We start from the raw sequence: 17,701 nt of genomic DNA on the forward strand, positions 1-17,701 counted from the left end.
CTTTTGGTTTCACCCAAAACTGCGTCAAACCAAACCCTACCCACCCTACCTTGCGCAACTCTTGATTTTTACATTTAGATTCAGACACCGAAATTTAGTGTTTGTTTCCTGGTTTTGAATTCCATGTCGTAGAAGTCTGTGCTCTCTCATCTCACCATCTCTCTCTTGGCAAACTTCTCTACTTCACTAGACTAGCTCTCCTCTCGGTGATGGCTTGGACGGAAATTTAATATCCTATAACATATTTATTTACCTAATTAATTGAATCAAACCCCATCGTCTCTACCATTTAAAACAAATTAATCTAATCAGTGATTGCTTGGGGCAATTCGAGATCCATGGTCTTAACGCTGTAACATATTTGCAGAACTAAATGATACCTATAATTTCTAGGAATAAACACAACTTTGAATTTAAAAAAAAAAAAAGAAAAAAGAAAAAGGAAAACCAATATTTTTGTTCAATACCCAAATAAAACATTCACCAAAATCCCCATCACACACCTTCCTAGTGCAATCACCATAGCCACCTTGCTATGCATACAACAAAGCTTCATACATGTTCAACCAAACTATTTAACCAAAAACACTTCATAGTTGAAGAATAAAAATGGAGGCAGATATTGAATGCAGATAAATCCCTGTGTCGGTGAGGGGGCGGCTGGGTTTGGAGAGAAAAGAGAGAGAGAGAGAGGCAAAGAGAGGAGAGATAAACATAAGAGAGTGAAGAGAGATAAACAGAGGAAAGACATGATAGAAAATCGGGAGAGAAGGGAGTACATGAGGACAAGAGAGGGGAGGAGATAAGGAAGTGAATAAAATGAAGATAGAATGGTACAATAGTTATTTTCTAACTAACGTATGTGGCATGCTTCATTGATTTATGTATAATTATTATAAATATTTCATTGACTGTCTCCAAAAAAAAGAAAAAATTTGACCATTAATATATGATTAATTAGTAAAGATTTTATTGACTAAATAACCTTTTATTAATTTTATGTTCTTTAAATTGTTAGAATATATAATATATTTTGAAAATTGCGGATGGGTACGTGATATAGAAGGTTGATAAAAAAAAATAATCAACCATCTTTTAGTCTAGTGATACTTCCATGATTATTGGAAAATGTCTTAAATTCGGGTCACCATTTCTAATTTGCCAAAAAAAAAATAGTTATAGCAAGTTGACCTTTATCACATTGGTGGAAAGGTGTTGAGTCTTTGTATGAGGGCGTGAGTTCAAACTCCGTTAATGACTAATCTAAAATCTAATTTAACAAAATTATCGTTTGAAAAAAAACAATTATAAAAGCTTTATAGTTCACTCCAGTGTAGTGTGTTAAAACAAATCTACTAACATATGATATCGGTATTGCCTAAAACGAAGGTTTTCGACAATATTAAGGAGAATCTTAATACTAAGTTGCAATGTGAAAGGTTGGGCAAAGCCGTTTTTATTACAGGAGGTAAGGAAGTGCTATTAATAATGTTCTAAAAGTTCCCACCTAGTGCCACCTGGGTCTTGTCTAGGCGCTTGGCGGCTAGTCACTACTACGATTAATCTCTATCGTTTTTAAAAATAAGAAAGGACGTCTAGATCTGCCTAAGTGTCTGCCTAGACCCGTCTAGGTCATGACTTTCACTTAGACAGAAAATAGATTACTTCCATTTTATATTTTATTTTCTCAATAAATTGAAAAAAAATTTATTGGATACTTTGATGAACACTCATTCTATTTTTATCCCCATGTTTTCAATATGTTAGTACTTTATAATTTATGTAAGATTCTCAAAGGCATTAATCACTAGTTGGGCGGGGAACTGGGGCCTAGCACCAAGGCTACTAGGTGGGGCCTGGGCATATTTGAGTAAACTTATTATATTGTGTAAATAAGTGTCTGTTTATACTTAAAAAAAATACATAATGAATTGGGATACATAAATTGAAAAATAGAATGACATATATATTAAAAAATATATTAAAACATACTGAAAACATGGGGAACCAAAATATCATGATTGTTCATCCAAGTATTCAACAAATTTCTTACAATTTATTAAAAAAATAAAATGAAAAATAAAAGTTAGCTATTTTCTATTTAAGTGAAAGTCGTGACCTAAGTGGGTGCCTAACAGGCGCCTAGATAGGCTAGGCAGGCGCCTAAGTAAGTTTAGGCATCATTTCTTAATTTTCAAATGTTTAAGGATTAATTAAGATGGTAGCCAGCAACATATTGCTAAAGCGGTTTTAAAACAGTGAATTTATGTGTCATTCTATTTTGCAATTTATGTATCTCAATACAGTTATGTATTTTTTTTAGGCATAATTAGACATTTATTCATGTTATATAATACATTTAATTTTAAAAAAAAAGAAAAAGAATCGCCTATGTTCTAGGTCAATGTCTGCCACTTGACTAGCGCATAGTGACTTTTAGAACTTTGGCTATTAAAAGTGGTGGGATTGCTGAGTCGACTCATATCCCAACTCAGTGAGAGGAATACACACTTGTTCGATACACATGATCGATTGAAATGAAGAACTCTCAAATTTCAAAGTACATTGAAGATGAAAGTGAACGATTTTATACATGGAGAGGATTAAAAGAAGATTAGCCAAGAAGAAAATTTATCCCTTTTTTTTTTTTTTTTTTTTATCGAAAAAAAAAAGAAGGGATGAATTTTCCTACTATTTAGAAGAGAATTAAAATAGATAAGTTTTCTTCATGGGCAATTCATCTTTTATATTCTAGGTGGTCAATAATTTTGTAACTTCTCCCTTCCACATACTTTTAATTTAGTAAGTTATTCATTTCAATCCAATTATGTATACCAAATGAGCCCGCACAATCTCAAACACGAAAAGAGAGAAAATCTATAAACAAACGCAATTAGAATTAACACTGACGTGTGTTATATCTATTCCCACGTGCAAATAGAAGAAGCTCTCCAACATTCACTTTCATGTTTTGTTTCTTTATTTAAAACGTATTTTTAATTTGGACGTAATAATCTGCAAAATACATGAAGAATTGACAAAAATAGAAAGAAAAAAAAAGAAAAGAAAAAAAGAGAGGTCTAAATAGCATAAATGAACTTGAAATATCATAATTGAACTTGAAAACTATATGGTTGATTGTCATGGTGATTAGTATTCTTTTTTAACCCACTACGTTCCAAATACCAACTTTACCCTCTCACCTTAGTGTATTTTAGTGTCAAATATCGTTGTAATAAAAAGAACAGCGTTATTAAACTTGAAAACGCATATGTTATTTCAAATTTAAAGGATTTGGGAATAAAATGGAAGATGCATACAACTTGATTAAGAATACGAACACAATACACAAGTACAACAACATTGGAGAAATACTTGGTCAGAATAAAACTAAAGATCCCAAAACCTCACACCAAATTGTAAAACAAATAAATGCAAGGGGACGATTAGAAATTTGGATTTTCTCTATCTAGGGTTTCTGCCCCCTGACAAGGAGCGTTCCCTGCGCCTCCTGTACGAGTGCGAGTGTTCATCCGCCCTCCTACCATATGGAGAGCGTGATCTTCCTCGGCGGTCCCTGGGATAAGGATCTCTGTCTTGCAACCTGCGAGGTGAATAGCTTCGAGATCGTCTATGGTCATGATCACGATCACGATCACGGTCACGGTCACGTCCTGCATCTTTATAAACCATGTTCACATGAGATATGAATACTGTGTCTGGATCCTACATCAAAACTAGCATCTTCCCATCTCAAAGGAAGTTGGCACTCTAGACTTATGATAAATGGGACATGACGAAAAGGGTGAGGTGATATTGTTTTTCATACCTCGGCTGCATTTTCAGGGCTTAAAAGCGTGAGGTCAAAGAGGAAACATTTTTAGTGAAAATTAAATCAAGTTGTGCTGAACAGGGAAGGAAATTTCAAGAGGACCACATTCCTCCATCAGTACCCCTCAAACAAAGCATTATACTAGACTCTAATCCAAAAATTAGGTATGGTGAACTCGATTGTACACCCGAAATGTAGATCGTTCAGATCTAGAGGGCCACGCACAAAATAACACACTAGACCTTCTGTGGTAGTGTGTAAAAGGTTACGGGGAAAGGAGTGACAAAAGCTCTATGTGAGGTTTCCAACCCAAGGCCAGCAACCATGTACAATTGCTAAAAAATTATAATACCGATCCATGTCTGTACCTCGTTTATCTCTCAAACCTTGATACCTTCCGGGAGTTGGAGTCCTCCCTCGTTTCCTTTTTGCCTGCATATTTAACAAAATGCAAAATGACATCACGGAAGATAAATAAGCGAATAGATTAATCGAGGTGTGAAAAAAAAAAGGGCAGATAAACAAGTTAACAATCTACTCAAAACAGTCCATATGCAGCTGCTTGCAACTATTTCAAACTACGTGAAGCTAACTGGCCATCGCAATGATTATGATCCACACAATTGGAAGGTCCACAGCAGTGCATTATCGCATTTTTAACGTCACCTTCCTAATTGTATACCAAGCCAACGGCATGCCTTGCTAACCTTACTCGCGGCAAGGAGCTTTTCTGTCCAACTTCCAACTTTTATTTTAATTAGATACAACATATAGTTCGGATGGATTAAGTAGGAGAACCCAAAAAGCAAATGTGACAAGAAGAATTTACCATGCCTCTAGGGTATTAAATATTGTGGTTAATAAGCAACCATGGAAAACGCTGTTGCCAACGAAAAAGAGGGATAAAGGGCATACAACCCTTGGCAAAATAGTTGAGTTTGTATCGATGATTTTTGAATGTCGACGCAGAAACCCATGTCGTGAAGGGGATAGTTTTGACTGTTTAGAGCTTAGACTGTGAATTCGATGAAGCTACAGTGACCAGACCTGCTGCCAAAACTTATTAGGCAACATTTTTTAAGAGGTAAAATCTTCACAAGTAAAAGTTTAAACAATTCCACTGCATACTGCACAGCAACCTTCTCGATCATTTGACAGAAACTAATACCTTTTCCACTGTAATTAATCGACCTTCAAGCACAGACCGATCCAAATATTTGATGCAGCGTTCTGCATCCTCAACAGTTTCCATTGTGACAAAGCCAAATCCACGGGATTCTCTGGTGCGAGGGTCTGTAACCAGATGGCAGTCCAGTACCTGAAACAAGAGCTCATTTGTGATTCTCTCGGAATAAGATATGTATTAAGGCTCTCAAAAGACAATTACTTTCCAGGTTGACATGAAGCTATAGTAAACATGGAGCATGAGCTATTCTATGTGAAGTCTAATAAAGAAAGGACTACACATTTTCTAGGTACAAACATAAAGTTAGAAGCTAGAACAGTTATTTTTATCAATCAATAGTAAGGCTTCACTTGAATATCAGGACTAAAGTGTAAATGGAAGGGAATCCATTAAATTGCCACAGATGTCACCCTCTTCTTTAGAAGATAGAACTCAAAATTATCGCTTCCTTTCTAGGGAGATCCAAGCATAATAGGCTAGTAAGCTACATGGGAAACAAGGTACCTATCCAGTGATGGGTAGTTAGACTAACTTGTATCCAAAGTACTCGTTATAACAATCTCCCAAGTTGGCACTTTCTTTCCTTGTAAGATATTTGTGCTTTGCAGTCATTAGAACTGCAAAGCGCAATAAATTACATCGATACGAAGTTGTCCCAGGGTAAGTTGTACTGTATAAGTTATCATTCTCATATCAGGTGTTCCCTATATGATTTAAAAACTAGATGCGCAATAACTCGTACCTTCCCCTGTTTATTAAAAAATTTCTCAAGATCAGTGGAGGTAACCCTTGTGGATAAGCCTGTTACGTACAAGTTGTTTCCAGGATTGGATGCATCGACAGATTCATGGCTCCTGCAGCAAGAAAAACCATTCTTCAACTCAACTCAACAAAGCATGAACCCAGTATTTAGGTTTGAATAAAACCAAATCCATTAAACCAAAACCGGTTAAATATAGGGAATTTGAGATTTGCAGTATACCTAGAACGACTTCTCCTAGACCTCGACAATGATCTCGACCGGCGGCCTCTGACGGGTGAAGGAGAGTTGTGTGGCGAAGCGGACCTAAGTCAATAATCACCAAAATCAATTGAGAAATTGTGGGACTACTATCATTGATTCGTTATTAAGTGAACAAACTTGCAATTCCAAATAGAACTTAAAACGGATTCTGACCTTCTTTCTCTTGGGTATGGCATCTACGAGTAGACACAGAAAAACAAGTATACAACATTAGATACCCTTCAAAAATATTAAACATTCAGTATAATGTATCAATATAGCTGTCGGGAATGCGTGTGTACATTCATACATGCATACAACGAAATACGGGCCTCCAACCATATATTCATTTCAGATTCTAATCCGCGGCGAATAATATACGTGTATGAATTACTGATAATTTGGTTTCAGATTCATAGATTAGTCAAATAAACAGCTTCATTAACTTATGATTATCATTACCTTTACTTTCTAGGACGTGACTAAAACCCAAAAATACATAATTCAGCTATAAAAGTTAAAATTAAACTCAATGGAAGGCATAATTAAGTCACAAACACATATTAGACAACAAAAAAACCTAGAAATCTCATAGTTTCCTGCATTTTCTCCGGACGTTTTCTTTTGCTGTTAAATTAAACAGAATAATTCGAAATATTCGAACAATTTATGAACGTCTATTTAAGTAATTCAAATTATATCAATCAAAATACCAAGAAACTATCGAAAAATTGATTGGGCAAAAAACATTAAAGAGGTTGAAATCTCTAGATGGAAATTAGGGGAAAAGATTGGAAGCAGATTTACCTCTGGCTGTGGCTGGTGGAATTGCTGAGTCAACTCGGATGCCCTAACTCAGCGAGAGGAAAACTGCCTCAGACCCGAAAGGGGAGAAAACGTATAAACAAATGCAATTTGGACGATGCTTTCTCAGCTCCCACGTGCAAGTAGAAGAATCTCCAGCATTCGCTTTCATGTTTTCTTCCTTTTCTTTTACCTTACTTTCCACCTAAAAGTTTACTACTTAGTTTTAATTTTAAGAAAAATGGTAAGGAACTATCTTAAAGCGAACTGTTTGGGCTCCGTCATCTCATTTTTTATAGCATAATATTTTATTATATTAGCATAAGAATTATGTCAAAAATATGATATGGCCGAGAATTCATGGAGAGTCTCATTTTGAGAGTTTCCTTAGCATTTCTCTAATTTTAATATCTAAACCTTTATGTTAAATGTGATCTTATATCGTATACAATGGTAGGACCTACATTCATTAAAAAGTTTCGTAATGTGATTAGTTTTAAACATCTAGATATTAATTACATCGTATACAATGGCAGAACCTACATTTATGTTAAATGTTATCTTATATTGTATACAATGATAAGATCTACATTTATTAAAAAGTTTCTTAATGTGATCAGTTTTAAACGTCTAGAGATTAATTACGACGTTGACGAACTGCAAAATCAATACCTTTTAAAACATTTGTACTCGCATATTTGGCCCGAGAATGTGTGAATAACGTCAGCCTTTTCATTTTCCGTTTTTTGTCTGCATCTGGTCGTTCCTCAAACTCAAATTAGGCCGTATGAAGATTACGGGAAGAAAATTGATGATAATACAGCTTGATTAAGAAGGAAACTATTGGGCTCAACCAATTTTTATGTTTTAAACTTTGAAGGGTTCCATCAAATCAACCCGGCGGATAGAATATTAATGGAAATACGGTATTGGTTGATGAGAAATTATACAGAAACTGGAAATCCAGGTTTCTACAGCAATAATTTTAGGCGTGCTTGCCACAATCTGCCACCGGCATGGGTGATTTTCAACCGTTGATGTAAATAGAGTCCTGTAATAACGATGCAAAGTCATCCATGAACGGGGCAATTGTCGCTGACATTTTTAACAAGGAACGGAAAATACATTCTATACGCAAATGCAAATTGAACCATCAAACTTACGGTGAAGAATATAACAATTACACACCGAGTTCAAAACCGGTGTATTGAAATATATAAAACCTCAAAAGTTTGAACAATGTAAGGTCAATTCAAGTGGCAATGAAGGAAAAGTACAAAGAATGGCAGAAAGATCAACAAAAAAAAAAGAAGAAAAACTCGATAGCCACTGCTGAGTTTACAAAAACCAACACACAAAAAAATATAAGAGATTCACAAATTTTAAACATATAAACAGAATCAATCCTTGAGGAGAGTCTCCATGGCTTCAAAGAAAAGAGGTGCTGTCTCCGGGCTTGGAGTCTTGATCGCAATCTTGACCCCGGGGTTATTCACGACTGTGGTGAGTTCAATCAAGAATGGTATTCCTCGAGGGATTTTTGCAGAGAAATAGAACACGTCCTGATTGGCATGTTTGCGCTTCGCAATAAAGAACATGTTTGTAGCGGCCAGGCGGTCCAGAGTCACTTCAACATTGCTCAACACAATTCCAGGGAAGTCCTTTGTAATCTCATTTGTATCCGGAAGAGACCTCCACGTCTGTAATGGGGATAAGCATCAGTGTTTTAAAATGCTACAATCAAGACTCGTTTAGTTCCAGACTACACGGGCATCAGTGTTTTAACTGGCAGTAAATGATCAGAAATTTTGTATCAATAAGTTCCAGACTACACTGCTTTCCGGTATTTTTACCCCCATTTTAACTTCTGTAGCAAAACTTTGTGCTAAAATATTCCAAATTTTAATTTACAACCCACATTTTGACCCACTTCACCTTCATTCTAACCTAATCCTTCTCTTTAACAAAAAGGAAATATAGCAAAGAACCACATGACCACAGCATTGCTGTAGTAATGACCCTAATGGAATGCTAGGTGTCCATTGTTGTATCACCTCCCAACCTAGCCCCTTTCCATGTCTAACCGAACTACGCCATTGTTTAAATATATACTTGAATCAAATAGTCAATAAACTTTAAAAAGGCAACATAAATTTTCAGCTTGATGTGGGGTCTGATATCTACTAGGCGAAGATGCAAATGACCCTACACTAAAAGTTGAAAGAAAACAGAAGGTGCAAGATGATTTTACCTCAAGAAAATTTGCACGCTCCATTCTTCCATCATCAGTAAAGAAGACATGCAATGAGATTTTATCGTTAAAGTACCAGACTGGTTGTTGAGTGTTTTTCACAGCAACCTGCAATAGTGAGCTTGGAGGACCTTGAGACATATTCTGGAATGTAACCATAGGCAAGAGAGTCCCCGCAGATGTCCCAGGTTGCAATTGTGGAACCTAATGGGGATCAAGGTATTTGTATTATAAATTTTTGTTTGGGAAGAAATCTCACTCAATTTACATGTTTAATAACTACCTGAAGGGGTCCAGCAGCTGCAAGGCCAAATGTATTTTTGTTGAACTGAATCATGAACCCGTCCAGCGGAATCTGTGTGTTGTTCTCGAACAATAAACTGTAAAATATTTGCCCTTCCCTACGTGTCAACTGAGCACTGATTTGTAAACCTTGACCAGTTGATGCTGGTAGCACGACAGGCAACGGAGGTCTGCAAACAAGGCCAGAAAATTCAATAAGGTTCTTTTGATACTTACACCAACATTGAACAACGACTATTTGCAGCATCTAAATTAAACACGGGATTCACTTTATCAAACAGTTCATATAAAAGGAGTTTTTCTTTTTTTTTTTTTTTTTTTTGGCGTGAGCTCATACCCACAGAAAAAGACTAATGCTCACAAAAAAATGGAAACCAAATCACACACAGCCAGCGGGGTCAGTCCACTCCACATGACAAAGTATCCACCACACAAATAAGACCACTATGCAACTTCCATTATACTTACCCAGCAGGAGAAGCAGGCTGATCCACAGGGACAATAGCACTATTTTCCAGGCCCATCAGGTCACCAAGTAAATCTGGCACTGGAGCAGGTGGAGGTGCAGGTGCAGGCACACGTGCAGGTGAAACTGGTGCAGGTTGTCTAGATGCAGCATATGGAACACCTGAACTAGAGCCGGTTGGGGATGCAGAACTATCAGCAACATGAGCAGGTGATTCAGAATTTCCTGTTTCGCTACCATAGTCCTCATCTTCAGTTCTTTGGGCTGTGGTCTTCACACGGGTAACAAATGCTTCTGGAGGCTTGTGATACACAGAGGATAACGTAGCAATGTTAGCAAGAAGCTCATCAAGAAGAGATGGATCAATCAGGTTTGAATCATCACTGATCACTGGCTTCTCAGCTAACACCACATCCTTGGCTGCCTGTGAGATAAGAAGCATTCCCATGAGCTCAATACCATAACCGTACAAGGATATGCTATTCTAAATTGTCAAACTATGGTTTTGCAAAGGGTTCACAGCAAGCCATTGTACTCGAGTGGAATATACATGAGCACAATAATGGCAACCAGTAGTAATCTTCACCTAAAATAGATTTCTAACCCCAACCTGTCCCCCCAAAGAAAACAAAAGCGTAAAAATAGATTTGTGGTTATACATGTAAAAGAAAAGGGGCACGCATTAACCATTGGATTGACAGAGAAACAAAATATTATATATCAACTAAGGGGGAGAGAGGGAAAAAAAGATTGGTTTTTATATTGAGAAAGAAATGGAAAATCATTTTGGCCAAACCCACCTCTGGGTCAGTTGATAGAAGACGCCAATATATGTAGGCCCGATCTCGCAAATCAGGATTGTCTGTTTCCACAGTAGCATTATTTAAAACAACCTGCAAATATGGATCTATACAGTGAGAATTTTACTTGGATAGTATCTAGAAAATACAACTATGGCCCAAGTACGCAAGGAAATACTTTAGAAGTGAATAAACATATAACCCTTAGACATTCGCATTCATAGTAAAAAAGAGTGTCGCCTCTTAGGTACTACATTATATTAGAACAACGAAATCAGAACAATGGCTGCTTTAATGATGGTATTCTGCATTCTAATATGTCATTTATGGTAAAAGAAGGAGAACAGAAGCTAGAGAGGATAACTATGCATGAATAGTACAAAAGGAGAACCTGTATCATCTGCTGTGGTCCTTCAGTTGGCTTCTTAAGAAAGAGTTTAACAGTTGCAGTCAGCAATTGCAATTGGACATGAGCAGGCTCTTCAGGGAAACTTTCCAGAAAACTTTCAAGTAGCTCATCAGCATTGTCAATTCGTTCCGCATATTCACCAATTATCCAGATCATGGATGCCTTTTGGGGAAGAAAAAGTGAGAAAGAACATGAGCATGGAAACATGAAGTACAAATCAGAAGGCTTAAGCAGTGAAATATTTTATAGCAAAGCAAAAAGAAAAAACATAAATCTTAAGCCAGGGATACTTGAGTACCTTGGCTTCTGGTTCATCTAAAGTGTCAAGGCTTTCACACAGAGTTGCAATAATGGACTCATAGCTGTAATCAAGATAGCAATCCATTACAAAGTTTGTAAGGGAAGATTCCTTCATCAACAAAATTCAAAATTCAAAAAAATGAAAGCCCATAACTTACGTATTTGGATATCTTCTAAATATATCTTTGATGACAATAATGGCCTCTTGAACTACATAATTTACTTTGATCTTAATAAGCTCCAGTAAAACAGTAATGCACCGCTCAGCTGCTCTTTCTAATTTGATGGCACAGCGACCAATGGCACGGACAGCTTTTCGGACAAAATCCACATCTACTTCGGTAGCATACTCTTTAAACTCCAACAAAACCTGCAGAAATGTTGGAGCAAGCATGATTTTAACTCCACTTTGAGAGGTGACAACTTTCAACCATTAAAGTCTAATATGAAAAAGTAACTCCTGGCAAGATCTACATACCTGGTCTATATTTCGGTCTGAAGCAAGCTTTATCATGATTTCTAACTTTTCCATCTTTACATAAATTGGATCATTGTACTTGCAGAAGAACACCTATAAAAGAATCGAGCGTTATGGGAGCTTGCCTTGCTTACGATTCGGCTACATAGTTGATAACAAGTATCAACTCCTTGTTAAAGTGGATCAAACAACAAGACTCTACACTAAAACTAATTTTTATTTACCTTAATTTCATGAGCGAGGATTGTGGGTCGTCTCTGCACTATAAGGTTGATGTTTCTCAATGCAACATATTGTATCTCAGGCTCAGCAGATAGTAGTGTCACGAGTGGAGGAGCCATCTTTTTGCAAAGATTTCTGACGACATCAGTACTAGTTATAAGTTCCATTTGTTGGAGGATCATCTGCAAGTAAAAATATGGAAAAGGCAAAACAATTACAGAGGTTACCAATGATGATAACTGAAAGCATTAACAACAACATAATGATTCAGAACATTAGAAAATGGAATCCCCACCTTAACAGCTGAAAGTACAACCGCACAGTTAGCATGTTGTAATCGTGGTGTAACTCGCTCTACTATATTTTCAGCTTCACGAGCGTCTGCTGCCTTGTATTTAGAAAGAGCATCCAATATGAAAACTTGACCCCACCTGAACACTTATCATAAGCAAGTTAGATAAACAAATAAAAAGGATTTTAACAAGAAGCTAACATGATCTAGCCGCATAAATAGTATTCAGTACATAAAAATAATTGAAGTCGGCACTACTAAAAGTAAACATACTCTGTACATTCATTTAAGGCGGTAAGGAGCTTTGACAGAGTGTGACTAGTGATCTCAAAGATGGGTCTATTACTATTCTCTTGAATTTCGGCTAAAGCAGCCACAGCATTTGCTACAACCATAGGATTATTATCAGATATCAAATCCTTGAGGGATTCCAGAAAACCCCTATCCTCAACTAACTCTGCATTTATGTCATAAAGTTTGGCCACACATATGGCTGCTGTCTTCCGCACATAAGGATCATCATCCTGTCATGAAGTATAGAAAACTAAGAAACAGATAACAAGACACAAGCCAAGAAAATACTTTACAACATGTTGAAAAGTAAACAACCGAAGCTGCAAATATTAACAAACTTAAGACTAAGTTCCGACAAGCAAGTATGCAAAAATGTATAAGCACTAAAAATCAACCTTGAGACATCTCTGAAGGGGATCACATAGATATTCTGTAATTTTATCAACACGAATGCAACCCATTGTCCGGACGGCTAATGCACGAATCAAAGGATTTGGGTCCTGTGAATCCTGCATAATTGATCACGCAAAACAAGGCAATTAGAACAAAAAATCATTAAATATATGCTTTCTTCATTTTTAACACAAATAGGAATTAAGCTCATCCTTTCCAAAAAGAAAAAAAAAGGGTGTGTTCCTATATCCTTTGGAAATGCCATATTACCAATTTGGCTGTCCTCAAGATCATATTTGGAACATCGCTTTGTCAATTATAAAGACGGAAAATTAACTGAACCAAAGGGGGTAAAGAAAAAAGAAATTATATTACTGACTTGAAACTTAAATATGGAGTGAAAAATCAAATTTCTACTTGCTTTAGCATGATAACATTCTCTTCTTTACAAGACCTATACGTTTGAATTATTAATGTACAACCTTGACTCCTTGCAATTTCAGCATCTATCACATATGCTTTGCCCGTTAACTTATAATCAAATGGCTATATTACACCTGTCTTTTCTTCTCCCCTAATTACAAGCATACAAGTCATCTGTAAAATGTCTGAATTGACCTAACCCGATTACATGGAAATGTGTGGTACTCCAAAACTATGAGAAGATATAAATTTCAAAATCAGCAACCAACATGTTGGGACAGATTTTGAAATCAAGATTTACACCAAAAATAACTGCATGAACTGTAAGACACTGAAGATTTCATAGCAGTTTTACCTTGACAAATGTATTCACCGCAAGTATTGCTAGATCAGGCTGGCTTTTAGCATAATTTATTAGATACAAATAGACAAGCTTCTTCAGCTCCAAGTTTTCTGTTTGCATGCAATTCACTACATCTGTGAAAAGTGACGAAACATCCTTCCCAACAGTCATTGCGGCGATCACCTTCTTGACCGCATCTTTTCTCTTATCCTGTACCACGCATAAAAGACGATTACGTTCTCAACGTTTCCGATAAAGCACACCAGAAACATAACTTGGAGCCGAAACAAAGACCCAAGATTATAATGAAAAGATCAAATATGATGGTGCAACGAGCGGTCGTGGTCATTGTGATAGGGAATCAAACAAATAACAGGAATGAACTCATAAACTATGCCGATATCAGAAATGTAAATTTATCATGTAAAACTACAATTCACTGCACCACGAGAAAACGCTCCGATTTTTACTATTATCAGATAACAAATGGAATTGCATTCAAACAAAAAGAGCAAGTTTTCATTTTCGTTTTCATTTCCATCAGTTTCTCCAGCACCAAACAGAACACAAACCTCATGACAAGTGACACACACACATTCCGTATCGGATCCGCACAATTCCAGAACCCTAAGGTCGCAAGTAACGAAACTCGAAGAAATCGAACAGCAATTTAAGCAACAACTCAAATCGCAAACTAACAGATCTGCTTAAAATCAATCTAAGATTGGCAACGAAACGCCGTAACAAAGAATCGAAAACCTAATACAAGCAGATCACAGATCAATTTGAATATGCACATATGATTGTAGAGAGAGAAAGAGGAGAGAGAGGGGGGGGACCTTGTATTGAGAATTGAGCTCCTCTTTGAGCTCAGGGATTTCGCCCTTCTTGGTGGTGGAGAAGTACTTGGAGTCGTGCCCGCTCATCTCTTTGCTCCGGAGTCGTCTCCTCTCCTCTCTCTCTTCTTTTTCTCTCCGCCTGCAACTCAATGCCTCAGACCAAAATGCTCGTCTAAGAGACGACGACAGCAAAAGAAGAACAAGAACAAAAGAAAAAACCGATGAAAAATTACTTGTGTTAAATCCGAGCCGGTGGGAGAACTGAGCTAAACCGGCCGGTTTTTTAATTACAAGACAATATTATTCTCCTCCAAACTATCCTACGACACCGTTTGCTATTTTGTTTTAACTGAAATTTGCTTTACTGTAAGGGTATAGTCAAATTAAAATTGGAAAGTACTTTAAAAGATTTTAGAATTATGAAATGGTAAAGTACTTTAAAAGATTTTAGAATTATGAAATGTTAAATTAGATTTTAAAGTTAATATCGTCAAGTTCTTTGGTTTTTTTAACATTTAATACATTAAGTTTTTTTCATCTCAGAATAGTACCTGAGGTTAAAATTTTGGAAGTCTCATATTTCAGTTAATTCAGTCGTTAATTGGTGGTGTGACTTTCAAATGGACAATGACTTGACATTATGTGAGGCTTACATGAATATTAAGAAATTAAAAATTTTTAAAAAAATAAATTTAAAATTTAAAAATTTTAAACTTAAAAAAATTCAAATGCATGAGTTTCTTTTATGTATTTTTTATAATAAAAAATATAACATGTTAGTGAAATTACTTCTAGCAAAAGTCCTTATGAAAACAAGCCCTAATCCATTGTTTATGACTATTTTTTTAGAAGAGATAAAAGCACTTTGGAGCAGCATTGGCCCAATATTTTTCTTTAAACGAACCATATTATCTAGACTAAAGGAAAGTGGGTGGACTTAGTCTCACAATGAGCTAGCAATAATTTGATTCAAACTCACATTTAGCAAGAATCGAACCTAATACCTCTCACTTATAAATAAAAAAGAATATTATTATATCGTAATACTAAGTGACACACTAACCCGATACTTATGCACGAAGAACTTCTGAATAAAAATTTCAACATGTTTATATTGATTGGACTTAACCAGTGTTCTAAAACGCGACCTAGGCGACCACCTAGGCGCTGGACGGCGGGCCTCCGTCGCGATTATTAAGAAATCGTTCAACAAATCGGAAGGGCTATTAATCGGTATCTAGGCGGCCGATGGGCGAGCTAGGCGGTCATTGGGTGGGCAACGCAGGCTAGGCTGCGGCCCCGGCGGCCTTTTGGTTTTGTAACAAAAAAAAAAAAAAAACTATTTGTACTGACGACAAGAGAGTGATCTGTTGAGGAATGAGAGAAAGATCTGCAATTTGTTGTTGAAAGAAGAGAGAGAGTTGTCTGGAACTTCTTGAAACCATCGCCATCAGGGTTCACCACTACACTGACCTACACAATTCAGTTGATTTTTGGGTTGGGTTGGTCGGGATCTACAGTTTGATGAAGATGAAGGCTTGTTTGTTCAATGACAGAATGACATCACATGGAGAGGGTAATTGGGCAAGGCTTCCTTAAACCAAGGAACAAGCGAAGAGAAAGGATGGAGACTTTGGAATTGAAGGCATAAAGAAAAAAAAGATGAGAGTAATTGGGTTTGGGTAGGGAGAAGTGAAGAGAATGGATGAGACTTTGGAATTGACGGTATAAGGAAAAAAAAGATGAGAGTAATTGGGTTTAGGAGTCAGAATCAGAAATGATTCAATGAATAAAGAAAATTACTTTTTAATAAATAATGGATTGATAATATATAGTAAATTAAACAAAATGTGACAACCCGTTCCAAATTTTACGTTTTTATTTTATTTTAAAAGTGTGAATTTATGAAATTGCCCTAGAGGCAAGGACTTTGACTTCCGTTGACCATCGACTTGAGAGATGTGGGACTTATTCTTTAAGCATACCCTCGTAGTACTCTTTGATACGAACGTATAGGCGAAAGCTGTTTGCGAGACCGAATTATGACGGTATAGTTACGGACGTTCGAAATTGGTTATTCAAGGTTTAGTGTTAATTAAATTAAATCCCCAATTAGAAATTGGTTATTTAACGTGAAGCCCAAAATCAGAAATGGAGGGAGGAAAGAAAGAAGAATAAGAAAAAAAAAAAAAAAAGGAGGTGGTTTCCGTCCACCCGCACCCACCGCGGGTCCATCTTCCAAGGCCGATTCCGGCCAACTCCGGTGGAGTTTTTGGATGCCACCACCACCATCTTGAAGCTCTCGTTCCCCTCTACAAAACCCACCCAAGAACCACCTTGATTAACCATGGTATGGGGTGGTTTGAGGCCACGAAAGTTGACGAAAATCAATGGTGCTCCGGCCACCCTTTTCAATTTTCCGGCAAATCGGCAAAGCGATGGCCGATGCCACCACTTGGGCTTTGTAGCCCATCATCCCAGAAGCAAAACCCAACCAACCTTGACCCCGTTGGACCACCGTAGACGACGAATTGACGTCGGGAAGTTTTAGGCACCCGCCGGCTTTGTGGGAAAAATTGACCATCTTCCGTCCACTTTTGGACTTCGTGGCAGGTATGAAAGTTGCTCCACTCACTGAGATCTTCATTTCTGTGAAGTTTGAGAATTTTTGGAAATAGTTGGATTTTCCGGCGAGTCGGGGTGGCCGACCGCTACCCGCGGCGGTGCGTGGCCAGTGGGCCGCCAATGCTATTTTTAGGCTATGTCAAATGTCTTGAATTCAGTTTTGTCATTTGAATGACGTAGGTTGATAGTTGGAACCTAAATTCGTTACAATACGTTACTTGATAAAAATGTAAATCGATGATCCGACCGTTGGATCGTCACCAAAACTGGGTACATTATAATACGTAATATTTAAAGATCATAGGAATTTATGGATCAGGAATCCGACTTACGGATCTTCCTGAATTGGATTTGTAAGTTAGTAAAATAAATGTTCACGGCCACTTGTTTTAGGCAATTGGCGGAGATCTGACCGTTGGATCGTAATGAAATTTTAAT

General features: G+C 36.9%; 2 protein-coding genes across 4 annotated transcripts; both read right to left on the reverse strand.

The window, feature by feature from the left end:
• Positions 1–3,301: 3,301 nt before the first annotated feature.
• Positions 3,302–7,019, reverse strand: LOC103963882 (serine/arginine-rich splicing factor SR45a-like). 3 transcript variants are annotated; one of them, XM_009376757.3, is made up of 7 exons: positions 6,829–7,019; positions 6,196–6,261; positions 6,001–6,084; positions 5,761–5,872; positions 5,001–5,150; positions 4,201–4,264; positions 3,302–3,680 (listed from the first exon to the last, which is right to left on the reverse strand). In XM_009376757.3, exons 2-7 carry the CDS (start codon positions 6,216–6,218, stop codon positions 3,466–3,468), a joined length of 648 nt encoding a protein of 215 aa, XP_009375032.2. In that variant the 5' UTR covers positions 6,219–6,261; positions 6,829–7,019; the 3' UTR covers positions 3,302–3,465. The 3 variants fall into 3 exon arrangements, with proteins under 3 accessions (XP_009375032.2, XP_009375034.2, XP_009375031.2); XM_009376759.3 differs by having other exon boundaries at positions 3,302–3,674; positions 6,196–6,218; positions 6,829–7,015; XM_009376756.3 differs by having other exon boundaries at positions 6,196–6,218; positions 6,829–7,013.
• A 978-nt stretch (positions 7,020–7,997) lies between these two features.
• On the reverse strand, positions 7,998–14,800 carry LOC103963883 (beta-adaptin-like protein B). The gene is made up of 15 exons (XM_009376762.3): positions 14,639–14,800; positions 13,812–14,009; positions 13,036–13,149; positions 12,620–12,870; positions 12,350–12,485; positions 12,057–12,236; positions 11,833–11,925; positions 11,513–11,724; positions 11,353–11,416; positions 11,037–11,216; positions 10,646–10,738; positions 9,848–10,269; positions 9,360–9,549; positions 9,077–9,280; positions 7,998–8,525 (listed from the first exon to the last, which is right to left on the reverse strand). The coding sequence occupies exons 1-15, from the start codon at positions 14,723–14,725 to the stop codon at positions 8,226–8,228; spliced, it is 2,724 nt and encodes a 907-aa protein (XP_009375037.2). The 5' UTR covers positions 14,726–14,800; the 3' UTR covers positions 7,998–8,225.
• Between the last annotated feature and the right edge of the window lie 2,901 nt (positions 14,801–17,701).

The sequence above is a fragment of a genome, unplaced genomic scaffold (genome assembly GCF_019419815.1).
Source record: "Pyrus x bretschneideri cultivar Hongxiangsu unplaced genomic scaffold, Pyrus_bretschneideri_v1 Contig3, whole genome shotgun sequence".
Taxonomy (NCBI): domain Eukaryota; kingdom Viridiplantae; phylum Streptophyta; class Magnoliopsida; order Rosales; family Rosaceae; genus Pyrus; species Pyrus x bretschneideri.

Coding starts and splice junctions, on each gene's coding strand:
- LOC103963882 (XM_009376757.3), bottom strand. CDS start 6,218: ATGCCATACCCAAGAGAAAGAAG. Junction 5,873..6,000: donor TCTAGGAGAAGTCGTTCTAG/GTATACTGCAAA, acceptor TTCTTGCTGCAG/GAGCCATGAATCTGTCGATG. Junction 3,681..4,200: donor AGGTTTGAGAGATAAACGAG/GTACAGACATGG, acceptor TGGTTTATAAAG/ATGCAGGACGTGACCGTGAC.
- LOC103963883 (XM_009376762.3), bottom strand. CDS start 14,725: ATGAGCGGGCACGACTCCAAGTACTTCTCCACCACCAAGAAGGGCGAA. Junction 12,237..12,349: donor TTGTACTTTCAGCTGTTAAG/GTGGGGATTCCA, acceptor TTTTACTTGCAG/ATGATCCTCCAACAAATGGA. Junction 10,270..10,645: donor TTCTATCAACTGACCCAGAG/GTGGGTTTGGCC, acceptor CTTATCTCACAG/GCAGCCAAGGATGTGGTGTT.